Source organism: Sturnus vulgaris (assembly GCF_052056855.1).
Source record: "Sturnus vulgaris isolate bStuVul1 chromosome 38 unlocalized genomic scaffold, bStuVul1.hap1 SUPER_38_unloc_1, whole genome shotgun sequence".
Lineage (NCBI taxonomy): Eukaryota > Metazoa > Chordata > Aves > Passeriformes > Sturnidae > Sturnus > Sturnus vulgaris.
Window position 1 is genome coordinate 197,805 of NW_028275902.1, and position 18,650 is coordinate 216,454.

General features: G+C 52.3%; 1 protein-coding gene across 1 annotated transcript; it reads left to right on the forward strand.

Moving 5' to 3' along the window:
* Nucleotides 1-67: 67 nt before the first annotated feature.
* Nucleotides 68-17,930, forward strand: ABCF1 (ATP binding cassette subfamily F member 1). The gene is given in 27 exon segments (XM_088157485.1): nucleotides 68-171; nucleotides 753-799; nucleotides 892-978; nucleotides 1,328-1,472; nucleotides 1,556-1,590; nucleotides 2,199-2,300; nucleotides 3,099-3,164; nucleotides 3,287-3,343; nucleotides 3,619-3,699; nucleotides 4,010-4,090; nucleotides 4,904-5,029; nucleotides 5,754-5,854; nucleotides 6,306-6,391; nucleotides 6,889-7,028; nucleotides 7,675-7,823; nucleotides 8,751-8,834; nucleotides 9,799-9,923; nucleotides 11,259-11,345; nucleotides 11,348-11,370; nucleotides 12,401-12,572; nucleotides 13,323-13,397; nucleotides 13,511-13,581; nucleotides 14,059-14,091; nucleotides 14,598-14,766; nucleotides 16,340-16,404; nucleotides 16,504-16,576; nucleotides 16,662-17,930. Coding segments are annotated over 27 exon segments (2,532 nt in total). The 5' UTR covers nucleotides 68-86; the 3' UTR covers nucleotides 16,829-17,930.
* The last annotated feature ends 720 nt before the right edge of the window (nucleotides 17,931-18,650 follow it).

The window sequence follows — 18,650 nt, forward strand, 5'->3', positions numbered from 1 at the left end:
GAGCGGTGGGTGGGGTTTGTGGCTGAGCGGACCAATGGGAAGAGGCGGCACTGACCGGAAGCAATTTGAGGCTGCGGTGGCGGCGCATGCGCAGTTCGCGGTGCCCGGCCATGCCGAAGGGAGCGCGGCCGGCGGGGGCCAAGCAGGAGGAATGGAAGGGGGGGGAGGAGGGTGAGACCCCCGTGAGGGGACCCCGAAATTGTGGGGGGGGCGGGAGAGGGGGGTGACCGAGATGGGACCCCGGGAATGGGGGGGGGGGGACGGGACCCCGCGATGGGACCCCGGAATTTTGGTGGTGGCGGACCCCGGGATTGTGAGGGGAGGAGAGTGAAACCCCCGTGAGGGGACCCCGGGAGAGGGGAGCGGGTGAGACCCCCACAGAACGGGACCCCGAAATTTGGGTGGGGGGACCCTGGGATGGGACCCCATGCATTGGGGGGGGGGACCCTGGGATGAGACCCCAGGATTGTGAGGGGGGAAGAGTGAGACCCCCGTGAGGGGACCCCGAAATTGGGGGGGGGGACACCCTGGGATGGGACCCCAGGAGTTGTGGGGAGAGGGCGAGATCACTTTTCTGTGAGGGGGCGACCACCCCATTTCTGAGGCAAATCCCCCCAGATTTTGGGGTGAATCCCCCCCTTTGTGGGGAGTGCCCCGCTCTGACGAGCAAACCCCGAATTTTGGGGAGGAGTCCTACCCCAAACTCTGAGATTTTGGGACCCCCCCAAACCCTTTAATCCTTTCCTTGTTAGACCAACCGGTCAAGAAAGGCAAAAAGGACCGGAAAGGCAAAAAATCCGTGAGTGACCTTTAACTTTTGACCCCTTCCCAAAACTCCCGAAATTCCCAAAAATTCCCCAAAATTCCCCGAATTCCCGAATTTCCCCCCAGTTTTTCGAGGAGTTGGCAGAGGAGGAGAAAGCGGCGCCGGCTGAGCCCCCCCCGCCCCCGGAGAAGGAGGGGCCGCCCCCTTCACAGGTTAATTAGCTTAATTAATTTAATTAGGGAGGGGTTAATGAGGGGAGGGGCTTAAAGGGGTGGGGCCGGAGTGGGTGGGGTTAATAGGGGAGGGGCTTAAAGGGGAGGGGTTAAGGAAAGGGGAGGGACTTAAAGGGGTGGGCGGGGCTAAGTGGCAAAGGGGGCTTAAGGGGCGGGGCTTAAATGGGTGGGGCAAAGGGGGTGGGGCTTAAATGGGCGCAGGTTAAAAGGGGAGGGGCTAAAAGGGGTGGGGTCCAAAGTGGGAGGAGCCAAACCCAGCCTGGATTCTCTCATCCAGGCGCTAACAAAGGGTTAATTAGCACTAATTAAGGGTAATTAACGCCCCCAGGGGTCCCGGCGGAAGCGGGAGCGCCGGAAGGAGGCGCGGAGGCCGCGGGGGGCGGAGCCTGAGCCCGAGGAGGAGGAGCTGAGCCGGAGGCTCCAGGCCCTGGCGGCCGCTGCCGAGGAGGAGGAGGAGGAGGAGGAGGAGGAAGGTCCGGGATGGGAATTTGGGGGGTCCCAGGGTGGGCTGTGACCCCTCACTGACCCCCTCCCCCCCCCCAAAATCTACCCACAGCTCCAGCATCCCGGAAAGGAGGGAGGAGGAGGAAGGTGAGGAGGGAAATGGGGGGCGAAATGCTCCAAAAAATGGGAATTGGGGAGGAAAATCATTCAAAAATGGGAATTGGGGAGGAAAATCATCCAGAAAATGGGAATTGGGGAGGAAAATCATTCAGAAAATGGGGATTAGGGAGGAAAATTTTTCAAAAAATGGGAACTGGGGAGGAAAATTGTTTTAAAAAAGGGAATTTGAGAAAGAAATCCTTAAAAATGGGAATTTGAGGAAGAAAATTCTTCAAAAAATGGGTATTTGGGAGAAAAATTACCCAGAAAATGGGAATTTGGGAGGAAAATTCTTCAAAAAATGGGAATTTGAGAAGGAAATCCTTAAAAAAATGGGAATTTGGGAGGAAGATTATCCAGAAAATGGGAATTGGGGAGAAAAAAAATCTCTAAAAAATGGGAATTTGAGAGAGAAATCCTTCAAAAAATGGGAAATGGGGAGTAAAATCACCCAGAAAATGAGAATTTGAGAGGAAATTTGTTGTAAATGGGGAACAGTTCAGTAAAAATCTCGAATTCTGGGGGGTTTTGTGGTTTGGAGATGGGATTTGGGGTGAAAATGGAATAATTTGGGGGTTTTTGGTTTTTGATTTTAGGGTGGGAATGTTTTTGCTGCGCTGAACCAGGAGCAGAGCGAGGAAGAGGAGGAGGAAGAAGAGGAGAAGGGAAAAAAAACATCCAAGGGGAAAAGTGCCAAGGTGGGGAGGAAAAACATCCCAAAATCCCTGGGAAAAATCCCCAAAAATTCCTGGGAAAAATCCTGAAATTCCTGGGAAAAAAAACCAGAAATTCCTGGGAAAAAATCCTGAAATTCCTGGGAAAACATCCTGAAATTCCTGGGAAAAAACCCAGAAATTCCTGGAAAAAAAACCCAGAAATTCCTGGGAAAAAATCTTGCAATTCCTGGGAAAAAAATCCTGAAATTCCTGGAAACAATCCCAAAAAAATCCTGGGAAAAATCCCCAAAAATTCCTGGCAAAAATCCCAGAAATTCCTGGGAAAAAATCCTGAAATTCGTGGCAAAAAAGTCCTGAAGAGTCCTGGGGAAAATCCTGAAATTCCTGGAAAAAAATCCCAAAAAATTCCTGGGAAAAATCTCAAAAATTCCTGTGAAAAATCCTGAAATTCTTGGGAAAAACCCGAAAATTCCTGGAGAAAAATTCTTGTGAAAAAACCTCAAAATCTGTGGGGAACAAAACCCAAAATCTCTGGCAAAAAACCCCAAAATTTCTGGGGAAAAATCCCAAATCTCTGGGGGAAAAAAACCTCAAAATTCCTGGAAAAAAACCCATAAAATCTCTGGGCAAAAATCCCCCCAAAAATCCTGGGGAAAAACTGAAATTACTCGAAAAGAAGCTTCCAGAACTCCTGGAATAAAACTTAAAATGCCTGGAATAAAAAAAACCCCAAAATCCCTGAAAAAAGCTCCTAAAATTCCTGAAAGAAAACCTTAAAATTCCTGGAAAAAACCTCAAAATTTTGGAAATTCTCCCCAGGAGGAAGAGGAGAGTGAGAAGAAAAAGAAAAACCGAAAGAATGAGAAACCCAAAGGGAAGAAACAGGTGAAGAATTTTGGGGCATTTTCCCCATTTTTGGAGAATTTTCTCATTTTTGGCGTTTTCTCCATTTTTAAATGTCCCAAAATATCCCAAATTTTGGATTTTTTTTCCCCCAAAATCCTCAGGGAAAATCTCCCAGCGATGATGAGGCCGAAGGCTCCGAGGAGGCCAAGGGCAAAAAGGTAAAAAAGGGGGAAAAATTTGGGATTTTTTTGGGATTTTGGGGGTTTTGAACCCCCCCCATAATTTGGAAGTTTTGGGTTTTTTTTGGCTCCAAAATTTATTTTTTTGGGGGGGGGGACGAGATCACAAAATTTGGAGTTTTTTGGGGTTTTTGAGCACCCAAAATTTGAGGGTTTTTGGGCGGTTTTGAGACCCCCAAGTGTCGAATTTTTGGGGATTTTTTGGGAGAAATGAGACCCCAAAATTTATTTTTTTTTCCCTAATTCTGTGCCAGAACAAATTTGGAGCCCTGAGAAAGGAAGAGGAGGAGGAGGAAGAGGAGGAAGAGGAAGGAGCCCAGAAAGGAAGTGAGAATGTGAGTGGGGGGGGGGGCAATTTTTGGGATATTTTGGGGAAATTTTAGGTTGTTTTGGGATGCTTTGGGATTATTTTGGGGTTTTTTTGGGGGATGTTTAAGGATATTTTTGGGATGTTTTGGGTTATTTGGGGGGAATTTTTGGGATATTTTTGAATATTTGAGGTGATTTTGGGGCTATTTTAGCATATTTTGGGGTTGTTTTGGGATGTTTGGGGATTTTGGGACAGTTTTGGGCTATTTTGGGTTATTTTGGGACATTTTGGGACATTTTTGGGTTATTTTGGGATGTTTTTGGGTCCTTGCACAGGAGGAAGAGGAGGGGGCGGGGCCGAGGGCGGGGCCGGACGCCCGAGTCAGCAAAAAGGAGAAGAAGAAAATGAAGAAACAGGTGAGGGGGCGTGGCCCAGAGGGGCGTGGCACTGAAGCCGTGGGCGTGGCTTAGGTGCATCTATTGTGGGTGTGGCCTAATTGGGCGTGGCTCTCTTTGTGGGCGTGTCCCATTGTGGGGATATCCCATATATGGGCGTGTCCCAATTGACCCCGCCCCCTTGCCCCGCCCCCGTCTATTGGGGGCGTGTCCGCCTCTGACCCCGCCCCCAGGCGGAGTTTGAGCGCCAGGTGATGTCACTGTGGGTTTGTCTATTGTGGGCGTGCCCCATATATGGGCGTGTCTCTTGTGGGCGTGTCCTCACTGTGGGCGTGTCCCCTGTGGCCCCGCCCCCAGGCGGAGTTTGAGCGCCAGGTGACGTCACTGTGGGTTTGTCTATTGTGGGTGTGTCCCATATACGGGCATGTCTCTATTGTGGGCGTGCCCCATATATGGGCGTGCCCTCACTGTGGGCGTGTCCTCACTGTGGGCGTGTCCCCTCTGGCCCCGCCCCCAGGCGGAGTTTGAGCGCCAGGTGGCGTCACTGTGGGAGTGTCCCATATATGGGTGTGTCTATTGTGGGTGTGTCCCATATATGGGTGTCCCCATTGTGGGCGTGTCTTCACTGTGGGCGTGTCCCTCTCTCGGCCCCGCCCCCAGGCGGCGTTTGAGCGCCACGTGGCGTCACTGTGGGTGTGTCCCATATATGGGTGTGTCTATTGTGGGTGTGTCCCATATATGGGTGTGTCTATTGTGGGTGTGTCCCATATATGGGTGTCCCCATTGTGGGCGTGTCTTCACTGTGGGCGTGTCCTCCCTCGGCCCCGCCCCCAGGCGGAGTTTGAGCGCCAGGTGGCGTCGCTGCGCGCCGCGGCCGCCTCTGGGGACAGCGACTTCGCCGTGTCCCAGGCCGAGCTGTCCTCGCGCCAGGCCATGCTGGAGAACGCCTCCGACATCAAGGTGAGCACAAAACACACCTGGGGGGCCCCAAACGCACCTGGGAGACCTTAGAACGCACCTGGGATGCCCAAAACGCACCTGGACACGTCCAAATCCACTTTGGGAACCCCAAAATCCCCCGGAATTGCCCCAAAATCTCTCTTCAATTCCCCCCGGTGTGCGTTGGTATCACCCATTTTCCCCCTCCAGTAGAGGAATGGGAGTTTCCATTTCCCAGTGGGCTGCACCATTGGACTGGGAAATGAGGGGGAGTCAGTACATTCCACTTAAAGGGAAAAGGGGGGAACTGGGCCGTACCATGATGCTGGAAAAGGGGGCACTGGAATGTGCTATTGTTGGAAATGGGGGGAGTTGGGACGCTCCACTTACAAGGAAAAGGGGGGGGGAGGAGTGAAACCCACTATTATACACCAAAAATGGGGGGGGGGGGGGGTGGAGGAATGGATCAAACCATTCCACAAAAACAGGGGATTTGGACCAACCCATTGCACAAAATCGGGGGGAGACTGGACCAAACTATTCTTAAAGAATGGGGAAGAAAGGACCAAAAGTTTCCCTTGAAAGAGGGGGGGAACGGACCAAACCATTCCGTTAAAACGGGGGGGATTGGACCAAACCATTCCACAAAATCGGGGTTTCCCCGGTCCTGACGGCTCCCAGGTGAGCCCAGGTGTCCCCAGGTGTGCCCAGGTGAGCTCCAAGCCCGTTTTTAACCCTTTCCCAGCTGGAGAAGTTCAGCATTTCGGCTCATGGCAAGGAGCTCTACGTGAACGCCGACCTGTACATCGTGGCCGGGCGGCGCTACGGCCTCGTGGGGCCCAACGGGTGCGAGTTTGGGGGAGAAATCCGGGGATTTGGGGGTTAAATCTGGGAATTTTGGGGAGAAATCTGGGGATTTGGGGGTGAAATTTGGGGATTTCAGGGTTAAATCCTGGGGATTTGGGTGAAATCCAGAGATTTCGGGGATAAATCCGGGGATTTTGGGGGTTAAATCCAGGGATTTGGGGGTTAAATCCGGGAATTTGGGGATTAAATCCGGGAATTTTGGGGAGAAATCTGGGGATTTTGGGGAGAAATCCTGGGATTTTGGGGGTTAAATCCTGGGATTTGGGGTTTAGGGGGATTTTTTGGGGTTAAACTCGGGGATTTTGGGATTTTTCAGGAATTTTGGGGTTAAACTCGGGGATTTGGGGGTTTTTTAGGATTTTTTGGGGTTAAATCCGGGGATTTTGGGGGATTTTTTGGGGTCAAATCCGGGGATTTTGGGGTTTTTCAGGAAGGGGAAGACGACGCTGCTGAAGCACATCGCCAACAGAGCCCTGAGCATCCCCCCCAACATCGACGTGCTGCTGTGTGAGCAAGGTGAGCTCACCTGGGCACACCTGGGGGCACCTGGGACACACCTGGGTACACCTGGGCACAGCTGGGGGCACCTGGGACACACCTGGACACACCTGGGTACACCTGGGATACACCTGGGACACACCTGGGACACACCTGAGTACACCTGGGATACATTTGGGTACACCTGGGACACACCTGGGGACACCTGGGATACACCTGGGTATACCTGGGACACACCTGGGCACACCTGGACACACCTGCAGGCACCTGGGACAGACCTGGATACATGGGGGTACACTTGTATTTACCTGTCTCACCTGTGTGTTTACCTGTCAGAGGTGATGGCTGATGACACACCTGTGTTTACCTGTCTCACCTGTGTGTTTACCTGGCAGAGGTGATGGCTGATGACACAGCTGTGTTTACCTGTCTCACCTGTGTGTTTACCTGGCAGAGGTGATGGCTGATGACACACCTGTACTATTTACCTGTATTTACCTGTCTCACCTGTGCAGAGGTGATGGCTGATGACACACCTGCCGTCCAGGCCGTGCTCCGCGCTGACACCAAGCGGCTCCGGCTCCTGGACGAGGAGCGACACCTGCAGGGGCTGCTGGAGAGCGGAGACGACGCGGCCGCAGAGAGGCTGGAGAAGGTACCTGGGCACACCTGGGCACACCTGGGCACACCTGGGATACACCTGGGTACACCTGGGTACACCTGGGGATACCTGGGATACACCTGAGATACACCTGGGGACACTTGGGTACACCTGAGATACACCTGGGTACACCTGGGTACACCTGAGATACACCTGGGGACACTTGGGTATACCTGAACACACTGGGGTACACGTGGGATACACCCGGGATATACCTGGGCACACCTGGGTACACTTGGGATACACCTGAGATACACCTGGGCACACCTGGGTACACCTGGGATACACCTGGGTACACCTGGGCATACCTGGGATGCATTTGGGTACACCTGAGATACATCTGAGCTGGGTTAAAATACACCTGGGCACACCTGGAGGTCATGGGAACACACCTGGGATACACGTGGGTATACCTGGAGGTCATGGGAACACACCTGGGATACACCTGGGTATACCTGGAGGTCATGGGAACACACCTGGGATACACCTGGGTATACCTGGGGTTCATGGCAACACACCTGGGCACACCCGGGGATGCTCAAACCCAACCCAGGTGGGGATGAGACACACCCAGGGTGGGGGGATCAATGGCTGGGTGGAGACCCCCCAGGTGCGAGCTGAGGTGAGCTCACCTGTGCAGGTGTACGAGGAGCTGCGCGCCATCGGCGCGGCCGCGGCCGAGGCCAAGGCCCGCAGGATCCTGGCCGGGCTCGGCTTCAGCCCCGAGATGCAGAACAGAGCGACCCGGAAATTCTCAGGGGGATGGAGAATGAGGGTGTCCCTGGCCAGGTAAGCACAGGTGAGCTCAGGTGAGCTCAGGTGAGCTCGGGCTGGGTTCAGGTGGGGGTTTGGGAGGGGGTGGGGAGGCACTGGGTGAGGCTGAGGTGGGGAATTTTGGGGCTGGAGGATGAGGGTGGTCCTGGCCAGGTGAGCTCAGGTGAGCTCATGTAAGCTTGGGGGAACTCCTGGGAGCTCCAGGTGTAGCCTGGGAGGGGTTGGATGTTCCCCAGGTGAGGCTGAGCTGGGGAATTTTGGGGTTGGAGGATGGGGGTGGTCCTGGCCAGGTGAGCTCAGGTGACCCCGGAACTGTCCAGGGGGTGGAACATGAGGGAGTCCCCGGCCAGGTGAGCTCCTGGGTGTGGCCAGGTGAGGGTGTGCTGTCATCCAGGTGTGGCCCAGTCTTCCCCAAGTGTGTCCCAGGTGCCCCCAGGTCTATCCCAGGTGTCCCCAGGTGTATCCCAGGTGTGCCCAGGTGTATCCCAGGTGTATCCCAGGTGTCCCCAGGTGTGCCCAGGTGTGCCCAGGTGTGCCCAGGTGTATCCCAGGTGTATCCCAGGTGTCCCCAGGTGTGCCCAGGTGTCCCCAGGTGTGCCCAGGTGTATCCCAGGTGTATCTCAGGTGTGCCCAGGTGCCCCCAGGTGTATCCCAGGTGTCCCCAGGTCTATCCCAGGTGTCCCCAGGTGTATCCCAGGTGCCCCCAGGTGTGCCCAGGTGTGCCCAGGTGTATCCCAGGTGTGCCCAGGTGTCCCCAGGTGTGCCCAGGTGTATCCCAGGTGTATCTCAGGTGTGCCCAGGTGTCCCCAGGTGTGCCCAGGTGTATCCCAGGTGTATCCCAGGTGTCCCCAGGTCTATCCCAGGTGTATCCCAGGTGTCCCCAGGTGCCCCCAGGTGCCCCCAGGTGTATCTCAGGTGTGCCCAGGTGTGTTTTCTCCCCAGGGCTCTGTTCCTGGAGCCGACTCTGTTGATGTTGGACGAGCCCACGAATCACCTGGACCTGAACGCCGTCATCTGGCTCAACAAGTGAGGGGACCTGGGGGAAATTTGGGGGAAATTTGGGGGATTTTGGGAAAATTTGGGGATTTGGGAAGTTCTGGGGGAGTTTCAGGCGGATTTTGGGATTTTTTGGGGGGATTTTTTGGCTTTTTGGGAGAATTTTTGGGATTTTTTTTGAATTTTTTGGGGGGGATTTCGGTGGAATTTGGGGAATTTTCAGGAATTTTTTGGGGATTCTGGAGAATTTTGGGGAATTTCAGGGAATTTTTGGGGGGGGCGGAGTTTGGGGAATTTTGGTGTCCTGGGAGTTCTTGCAATTCCCATTTTTTTCCTCCAAAATTCCTATTTGTTTTTATTTTTCTCAAAATCCCCGTTTTTCCCCCCAAAATTCCTTTTTTAAAAAAAAAATTTCAATTTTTTTTTTCCCCTCAAAAAATTCCTTTTTTTCCAAAAAAATTTTGGGGTTTTTTTTCCCCCAAATCCCCGTTTTTCCCCTAGAAAATTTCCATTTTTTTCCCCAAAATCCCCATTTTTTCCCCCAAAATCCTATTTTTTCCTCCCAAAATTCCGTTTTTTCCCCCAAAACCCCATTTTTACCCAAAAATCCCATTTTTACCCAAAAATCTACTTTTATCCCAAAAATCCCATTTATTTTCCCCCAAAATCCCGTTTATTTCCCCCCCAAAAAATCCCATTTTTTCCCCCCAAAATCCCATTTTTTTCCCCAAAAAATCCCTTTTTTTTTTTCCCAAATCCCATTTTTTTCCCCAAAAATCCCTTTATTTCCCAAAATCCCATTTTTTTCCCTAAAAATCCCATTTTTTCTTTCCCCAAAGTCCCATTTTTTTTCCCCCAAAATCCTGTTTTTCCCCCCAAAAAATCCCATTTTTCCCCCCAAAATCCCATTTATTTTTCCCCCAAATCCCATTTTTTCCCCCCAAAAATCCCAATTTTTTTTTTTTTTCCCAAAATCCCGTTTTTTTTCCCCCAGTTACCTGCAGAGCTGGAAGAAAACGCTGCTGGTGGTTTCCCACGACCAGGGGTTCCTGGACGACGTCTGCACCGACATCATCCACCTGGATTCCCAAAAACTGCACTACTACAGGGGGAATTACAGTGAGGATTGGGGCAAAAAACCGGGAAATTGGGAAAAAACAAAAAAAAAATGGGGAAAAACGGTGAAAAAATGGGGAAAAACGGTGAAAAAATGGGAAAAAAATACAAAAAAATGGGGAAAAACGGGGGAAAAATGGGAATAAATGGGATTTTATCCACCTGGATTCCCAAAAATTGCACTGGAACAGGGGAATTACAGTGAGGATTGGGGCAAAAACACGGGAAATTGGGAAAAAACAAAAAAAAAATGGGGAAAAACGGTGAAAAAATGGGGAAAAAACACAAAAAAATGGGGAAAAAACGCGAAAAAACGGGGAAAAACGGGGGAAAAATGGGATTTTATCCACCTGGATTCCCAAAAACTGCACTACTACAGGGGGAACTACAGTGAGGATTGGGGCAAAAAACCGGGAAATTGGGAAAAAACAAAAAAAAAATGGGGAAAAACGGAGAAAAAATGGGGAAAAAATACAAAAAAATGGGGAAAAACGGGGGAAAAATGGGAATAAATGGGATTTTATCCAGCTGGATTCCCAAAAATTGCACTGGTACAGGGGAATTACAGTGAGGATTGGGGCAAAAAAATGGGAAATTGGGAAAAACAAAAAAAAATGGGGAAAAACGGTGAAAAAATGGGGAAAAAACACAAAAAAATGGGGAAAAACGGGGGAAAAATGGGGAAAAAATACAAAAAAATGGAGAAAAAATGGGGAAAAATGGGATTTTATCCACCTGGATTCCCAAAAACTGCACTGGTACAGGGGAATTACAGTGAGGATTGGGGCAAAAAAACGGGAAATTGGGAAAAAACAAAAAAAAAATGGGGAAAAAACGGTGAAAAAATGGGAAAAAACGGTGAAAAAATGGGAAAAAAATACAAAAAAATGGGGAAAAACGGGGGAAAAATGGGATTTTATCCACCTGGATTCCCAAAAATTGCACTGGTACAGGGGAATTACAGTGAGGATTGGGGCAAAAAAACCGGGAAATTGGGAAAAAACAAAAAAAAAAAAGGGGAAAAACGGTGAAAAAATGGGGAAAAAATGGAGAAAAAAAGAGAAAAATGGAGAAAAATGGGGAAAAATTTGGGAAAAAAAGAGAAAAAATGGGGAAAAATGGGAAAAATTTGGGGAAAAATATTTGAAAAAATAGGGAAAAATTTGGGAAAAACTTGGGAAAAAATTTATAAAGAATAGGGTAAAATTCGGGGAAAAAATGGGGAAAAATAAGGAAAAATTTGGGAAAAAAATGGGGAAAAAAATGGGGAAAATTTGGGAACGGATGGGGAGGGAACCGGGGCCACCCTGAATTTTTGGGAATTTTGGAATTTTGCAGTGACTTTTAAGAAAATGTACCAGCAGAAACAGAAGGAGCTCCTGAAACAATTCGAGAAACAGGAAAAGAAACTTCGGGATCTCAAGGCTGGGGAAAATCAACCAAACAGGCGGTGAGGAAATGCCCCAAAAAATCCCCAAAATATTCCCAAAATATCCCAAAATAATCCCCAAAATTATCCTTAAAATATCCTAAAAATATCCCCAAAAATATCCCCCAAAAAATCCCCAAAATATCTCAGAAAGTATCCCCAAAATATCCCCAAAAATATCCCAAAAATATCCCCAAAAAATTCCCCAAAAATCCCGAAAAAATCCCAAAAAATCCCCAAAAAGTCCCCAAAAATCCCCCAAAAAACCACAAAAAATCCCCAGAAAATTTCCAAAACATTCCAAAAAAATCCCCAAAAAATCCCAAAATATCCCCAAAAAATCCCCCCAAAAATCCCCCAAAACCCCCAAAAAATTCCCCAAAAAATCCCCAAAAAGCCCCCAAAAAATCCCCAAAAATCCCCAAAAAATCCCCCAAAAAAACCAAAAAAATCCCCAAAAAATCCTCAAAGAAACCCCAAAAAACCCCCAAAATCCAAGAAAAAAATCTCCAAAAAATCGCAATAAATCCGCAAAAAATCCCCAAAAAATCCCAAAGTCCCCAAAAAATCCCCAAAAAATCCCCAAAAATCCCCAAAAAATCCCAAAAAAATCCCAAAAAATCCCGAAAAAATCCCCAAAATCCCCCCAAAAATCCAAGAAAAAATCTCAAAAAAATCCGCAAAAATCCCCCAAAAAATCCCCAAAAACCCCCCAGAAAAATCCCAAAAAATCCCCAAAAAATCCCCAAAAACCCCCCAAAAAATCCCATAAAATCCCCAAAAAATCCCCCAAAACCCCCAAAAAATCTTCAAAAAAACCCCAAAAAATCCCGAAAAAATCCCCAAAATCCCCCAAAACCCCAAGAAAAATCCCAAAAAATCCCCAAAAACCCCCCAGAAAAATCCCAAAAAATCCCCAAAAAATCCCCAAAAACCCCCCAAAAAATCCCAAAAAATCCCCAAAAATCCCAAAAAATCCCCAAAAATCCCCAAAAAATCCCAAAAACCCCAAAACCCCAAACTAAACCCCCCAAACCCCCCCGAATGGCAGGAGAAGCAGACGAAGGAGGCTCTGACCCGGAAGCAGCAGAAATGTCGGCGCCGGGCGCCCGACGAGGGCTCGGCCGAGGCCCCGGAGCTGCTGCGGCGCCCCCGGGAATATTCCGTGCGCTTCACCTTCCCCAACCCGCCCCCCCTGAGCCCCCCCATCCTGGGCCTGCACGGTCAGCACCCTAAACGGGGGGCAGGGGGGTCTGGGGGGGGAAAAAATGGGGGTTTGGGGAAAAAAAAATGGGGGTTTGGGGAAAAAAAATGGGGGTTTGGGGGAAAAAAATGGGGGTTTTGGGGGGGAAAAATGGGGGTTTGGGGGGGAAAAATGGGGGTTTGGGGAAAAAAAATGGGGGTTTGGGGAAAAAAATGGGGTTTTTTTAGGGAAAAATGGGGTTTCCGGGGGGAAAAATGGGGGTTGGGGAAAAAAAAAAAGGGGTCTGGGGGGAGAAAATGGGGTTTGGAGGAAAAAAATGGGGTTTGGGGGAGAAATAATGGGGGTTGGGGAAAAAAAAATGGGGTTTGGGGGGAAAAAATGGGGTTTGGGGGGCAAAAAAGGGAATATTAGGGGGAAATAACAGGGATTTTGGGTTAAGAGGGGTTTGAGGGGGATCTCAAGATGAATTTTGGGGGTTTTGAGTTGGAATTTGGGGGTTTCAAGTTGGAATTTCGAGTCCCAGGGTGGATTTGAGGCCTCAAATTAAATTTTGGGCTCTTTCCTACCCCCAAAAATCCCCAAATTTCCCCCAAAAATCCCCAAATTTCCCCCAAAAATCCCCAAATTTCCCCCAAAATCACCAAATTTCCCCCCAAAAATCCCCAAATTTTCCCCCAAAATCCCCAAATTTCCCCCCAAAATCCCCAAATTTCCCCCAAAAATCCTCAAATTTCCCCCCAAAATCCTCAAATTTCCCCCCAATTTCCAGGCGTGGATTTTGGTTACGAGGGTCAGGAGCTGCTGTTCCGGAACCTGGATTTTGGGATCGACATGGAATCCCGAGGTGGGACCCCAAAAAAAAAAAAAAAATCCCTGGAATGGCCCCAAAAATCCCTCAATGGGGGGGATCCCATTTCCATTTGGGATCTTCCCAATTTTTTTCCCCCAAATTCCCAGTTTGCATCGTGGGCCCCAATGGGGTCGGGAAGAGCACCCTGCTGCAGCTGCTGACCGGGGCCCTGACACCGGTACGGCCCCGGAATCGGGGAAAGGAGCCCCAAAAACGGCACCAGGGACCCCCAAAATGGGATCAGGGACCCAGAAAATGGGATCAGGGACCCCGAAAATGGGGAGAGGGACCCCGAAAATGGGATCGGGGACCCTGAAAATGGGGAGAGGGCCCCCAAAAATGGGAAGAGGGAGCTTGAAAATGGAGAAAGGAGCCCAAAAATGGGATCAGGGACCCCAAAAATGGGGAGGTGAAAAAAAATTCCAAAAACGGGAGGAGATTCCCTAAAAACGGGAGAGAGGGAGGGGCCTCAAAAATTGGGGGGGAAAAAATCCCAAAAACGGGAACAGAAACCCCCAAAAACAGGGAGGGAAAAACACCCCAAAAAATGAGAAACTTCCAAAAAATGGGAGGGGACCCCAAAACTTGGGGGAGCCCCAAAAATTGGGGATTTTTTTTTTTTCTTTTAACCCTTTCCTCCCCAATTTTTCTGCAGCTCCGGGGGCAGATGAGGAGGAACCATCGGCTGGTAAAGGGGGCGGGGCCAAAGGGGCGGGGCCACAAGGGGCGGGGCATATTTGGGTGTGGCATTGAGGGCGTAGCTTTATGTAAATGAAGGGTGTGGTCCGGAAAATGGGGTGTGGCTTAAGGGGGTGGGACCTCAGGGGGGGCGTGGCCTGACTGGGAGGATGCCCGGGAGTAACATTTGGGGTGTGGGCGTGGCCAGCGAGGGGTGGGCGTGGCAGGCTTGGGTGGGTGCGGCTAAGAGAAGGTGTGTGTGGCTAGCAGGGGTGGGTGTGGCCAACAGGGGGTGGGTGTGGCATGTTGGGGGATGGGTGGGCGTGGCCGTGGGCGGTGTCCTGAGCCTTTTGCCCCTCCCCCCTGCAGAAGGTGGGGTTCTTTAATCAGCAGTGGGGGATGGGCGTGGCTAACATGGGGTGGGCGTGGCTAACATGGGTTGGGTGTGGCAGATCTGGGGATGGGTGGGCGTGGCCGTGGGCGGTTCCCTGACCCCTTTGCCCCTCCCCCCCGCAGAAGGTGGGGTTCTTTAACCAGCAGGCGGCCGAGCAGCTGCGCCTGGAGGAGACGGCGGCCGAGTTCCTGCAGCGCAGCTTCAACCTGGCCCACCAGGACGCCCGGAGGTGCCTGGGCCGCTTCGGCCTCGAGGGCCACGCCCACACCCTGCAGATCGCCAAACTCTCGGGTGGGCGGGGCTTCCGCCTGGGGGGTGTGGCCGCCATGTTGGGGGGTGTGGCTAGCGCCTAAGGGGAGGGGGCTGTGATGTGGAAGGTGTGTGTGGGTGGGCGTGGCTAGTGTCTGGAGAGGTGTGGCTATGGCCTGGGGGCGTGGCCAATGTCTATGGCAGTGTGGCTACTGTGGGAGGGGCTGTGGCTACAACCTGGAAAGGTGCAGTTACCACCTGGATGGGTGTGGCCAACACCTGCAGGGGCGTGGTTTGAGTGACGGCTCCCGTAGCCAATCAGCGCTCAGTGGGATTGGCTGGGTTTGATTGACAGGTCCAATAGCCAATCAGTGCTCAGTGGCGTTGGCTGGACTTGATTGACAGCTCAGGCAACCAATCAACCCTCAAGAGGCATGGCTGTGTTTGATTGAGAGCTCTGGTAGCCAATCAGCGCTCAGTGGGAGTGGCTTGGTTTGATTGACAGGTCCGGTAGCCAATCAGCGCACTGTGGGAGTGGCTGGACTTGATTGACACCTCTGGCAGCCAATCAGCGCTCAGTGGGAGTGGCTGTATTTGATTGACAGGCCCGGTAGCCAATCAACGCTCAGTGGGAGTGGCTTGGTTTGATTGACAGGTCCATTAGCCAATCAGCGCACAGTGGGAGTGGCTGGATTTGATTGACAGCTCTGGCAGCCAATCATCCTTCAGTGGGAGTAGCTCGGTTTGATTGACAGGACCGCTAGCCAATCAGCGCACGGTGGGAGTGGCTGGGGTTGATTGACAGGTTCGGTAGCCAATCAGCGCACTGTGGGAGTGGCTGGACTTGATTGACAGCTCTGGCAGCCAATCAGCGCTCAGTAGGAGTGGCTGTATTTGATTGACAGGCCCGGTAGCCAATCAGCGCACGGTGGGAGTGGTTTGGTTTGATTGACAGCTCTGGCAGCCAATCATCCTTCAGTGGGAGTTGCTCGGTTTGATTGACAGGACCAGTAGCCAATCAGCGCACGGTGGGAGTGGCTGGGGTTGATTGACAGGACCGGTAGCCAATCAGCGCACGGTGGGAGTGGCTGCGGTTGATTGACAGGTTCGGTAGCCAATCAGCGCTCAGTGGGAGTGGCTGATTTGATTGACAGGACCAGTAGCCAATCAGCGCTCCGTGGGAGTGGCTTGGTTTGATTGACAGGACCGGTAGCCAATCAGCGCACGGTGGGAGGGGCTGGATTTGATTGACAGGCCCAGTAGCCAATCAGCGCGCAATTGGAGTGGCTCAGTTTGATTGACAGGTCCGGTAGCCAATCAGCACTCAGTGGGAGTGGTTTGGTTTGATTGACAGTCCGTTAGCCAATCAGCGCATGGGGGGCGTGGCTGGGTTTGATTGACAGCGCTGGCAGCCAATCATTGCGCAGTGGGAGTGGCTGGCTTTGAGTGACAACTCTGGCAGCCAATCAGCGTTCAGTGGGTGTAGCTGGGTTTGAGTGACAGCTCTGGGAGCCAATCATCGCTCAGTGGGCGTGGCTGTTTTTGAGTGGTGGCACTGGCAGCCAACCGGCGCCCAGTGGGCGTGGCCTGTCGCTAATCCCCGCCCCTTTTCCAGGTGGGCAGAAGGCCCGGGTGGTTTTTGCCGAATTGTCCTGCCGGGAACCGGACGTGCTGATCCTGGTGAGGGGGAGGGGCTTGGGTGGGGCTGGGGGCGGGGCCTGGGTGGGGGAGGGCCCGCCCAGGTGTGACCTCACCTGAGTGAGCCCCGTGCCCCCCCAGGACGAGCCCACCAACAACCTGGACATCGAATCCATCGACGCCTTGGCCGACGCCATCAACGAGTACAAAGGAGGTGGGGCCGGGGCGGGGCCGGGGGTGGGCGGGGCCGGGTTGTGACGTCGTCATGACGTAACGATGACGTCACGGCGATGTCACAGCGGTCATCGTGGTGAGCCACGACGCCCGGCTGATCACCGAGACCAACTGCCAGCTGTGGGTGGTGGAGGAGCAGGGCCTGAGCCAGATCGACGGCGACTTTGACGACTACAAACGCGAGGTGCTGGAGGCCCTGGGCGAGGTGATGGTGCACCGGCCCCGGGAGTGACCGCAGTGACCACTGAGTGACCACTGAGTGACCGCAGTGACCACTGAGTGACCACTGAGTGACCACTGAGTGACCCTGAGTGACCACTGAATGATCACTGAGTGACCGTGAGTGACCACTGAGTGACCCTGAGTGACACTGAGTGATCACTGATCACTGAGTGACCACTGAGTGACCCTGAATGGCCACTGAGTGACCACTGAGTGACCACAGTGACCACTGAGTGACCACTGAGTGATCCTGAGTAACCACAGTGACCACTGAGTGACCCTGAATGGCCACTGAGTGACCACTGAGTGACCACTGAGTGACCCTGAGTGACCACTGAATGATCACTGAGTGACCCTGAGTGACCACAGTGACCACTGAGTGACCACTGAGTGACCCTGAGTGACCACAGTGACCACTGAGTGACCACTGAGTGACCACTGAGTGACCACAGTGACCACTGAGTGACCCTGAGTGACCACTGAGTGACCACTGAGTGACACTGAATGGCCACTGAGTGACCACTGAGTGACCACTGAGTGACCGCAGTGACCACTGAGTGACCCTGAGTGATCACTGAGTGACCACTGATCACTGAGTGACCACTGAGTGACCCTGAATGGCCACTGAGTGACCACTGAGTGACCGCAGTGACCACTGAGTGACCCTGAGTGATCACTGAGTGACCACTGATCACTGAGTGACCACTGAGTGACCCTGAATGGCCACTGAGTGACCACTGAGTGACCACAGTGACCACTGAGTGACCACTGAGTGACCCTGAGTGACCACAGTGACCACTGAGTGACCACTGAGTGACCACTGAGTGACCACAGTGACCACTGAGTGACCCTGAGTGACCACTGAGTGACCACTGAGTGACACTGAATGGCCACTGAGTGACCACTGAGTGACCACTGAGTGACCACTGAGTGACCGCAGTGACCACTGAGTGACACTGAGTGATCCTGAGTGACCACTGAGTGATCCTGAGTGACCACTGAGTGGCCACTGAGTGACCACTGAGTGACCGCAGTGACCACTGAGTGACCACTGAGTGACCACTGAGTGACCGCAGTGTCCAGCCCGGGAGTAATAAACGGTGGTGGAGCAATGGCGGCGTTGGGTGTGGTCAGTGGGTGTGGCCAGTTGGGTGACATCATTGGAATAACTTTAGGGTGTGGCCCGTGGGGTGACGTCATTGGAATAACTTTAGGGTGTGGCCCGTGGGGTGACGTCATTGGAATAACTTTGGGGTGTGGCCAGTGGGGTGACGTCATTGGAATAACTTTGGGGTGTGGCCAGTGGGTGGGGTCATTTGGGAGTGGTCAGCAGGATGACGTCATTGGGGTGTCAGCGGATGTGGCTAATGGGATGACGTCATTGTGGCAACTTTGGTGGGTGTGGTCCCGTGGTGCCCCTCCCCCCCCTCCCCCCTCCCCTCCCCCACACAATTCTCGACTCCTTTCCCTGGCGTTTTTCCGGGATTTCTCCCCAAAAGTTTATTATTAATAATGTACAAAATATACAAAACAGGGAGGGGGGGGAGGGGGAGGTTCGGCCCCTCCCCTCCCCCCACCCCCGGCCAAAGTTTTCACAGAAAACAGCGTCCGGCGCGGCCCCTCCCCCACCCCACCCCGCCCCTCCCCCACCTCCCCCAACGGCGGCGGCGCAGAGTGGGGGGAGGGGCACCGAGTGGGGGAGGGGCGGCGGCGGCGACCCCGAGTTTGGGGGTGGGGGGGGGGATGGGGAGAAGGGAGGGTTTGGGGTGGGGGAGGGGAAACGTCCTCACCCTTCCCCTCCCCCACCCAAAAAAAATGAGGCAGAGTTGGAC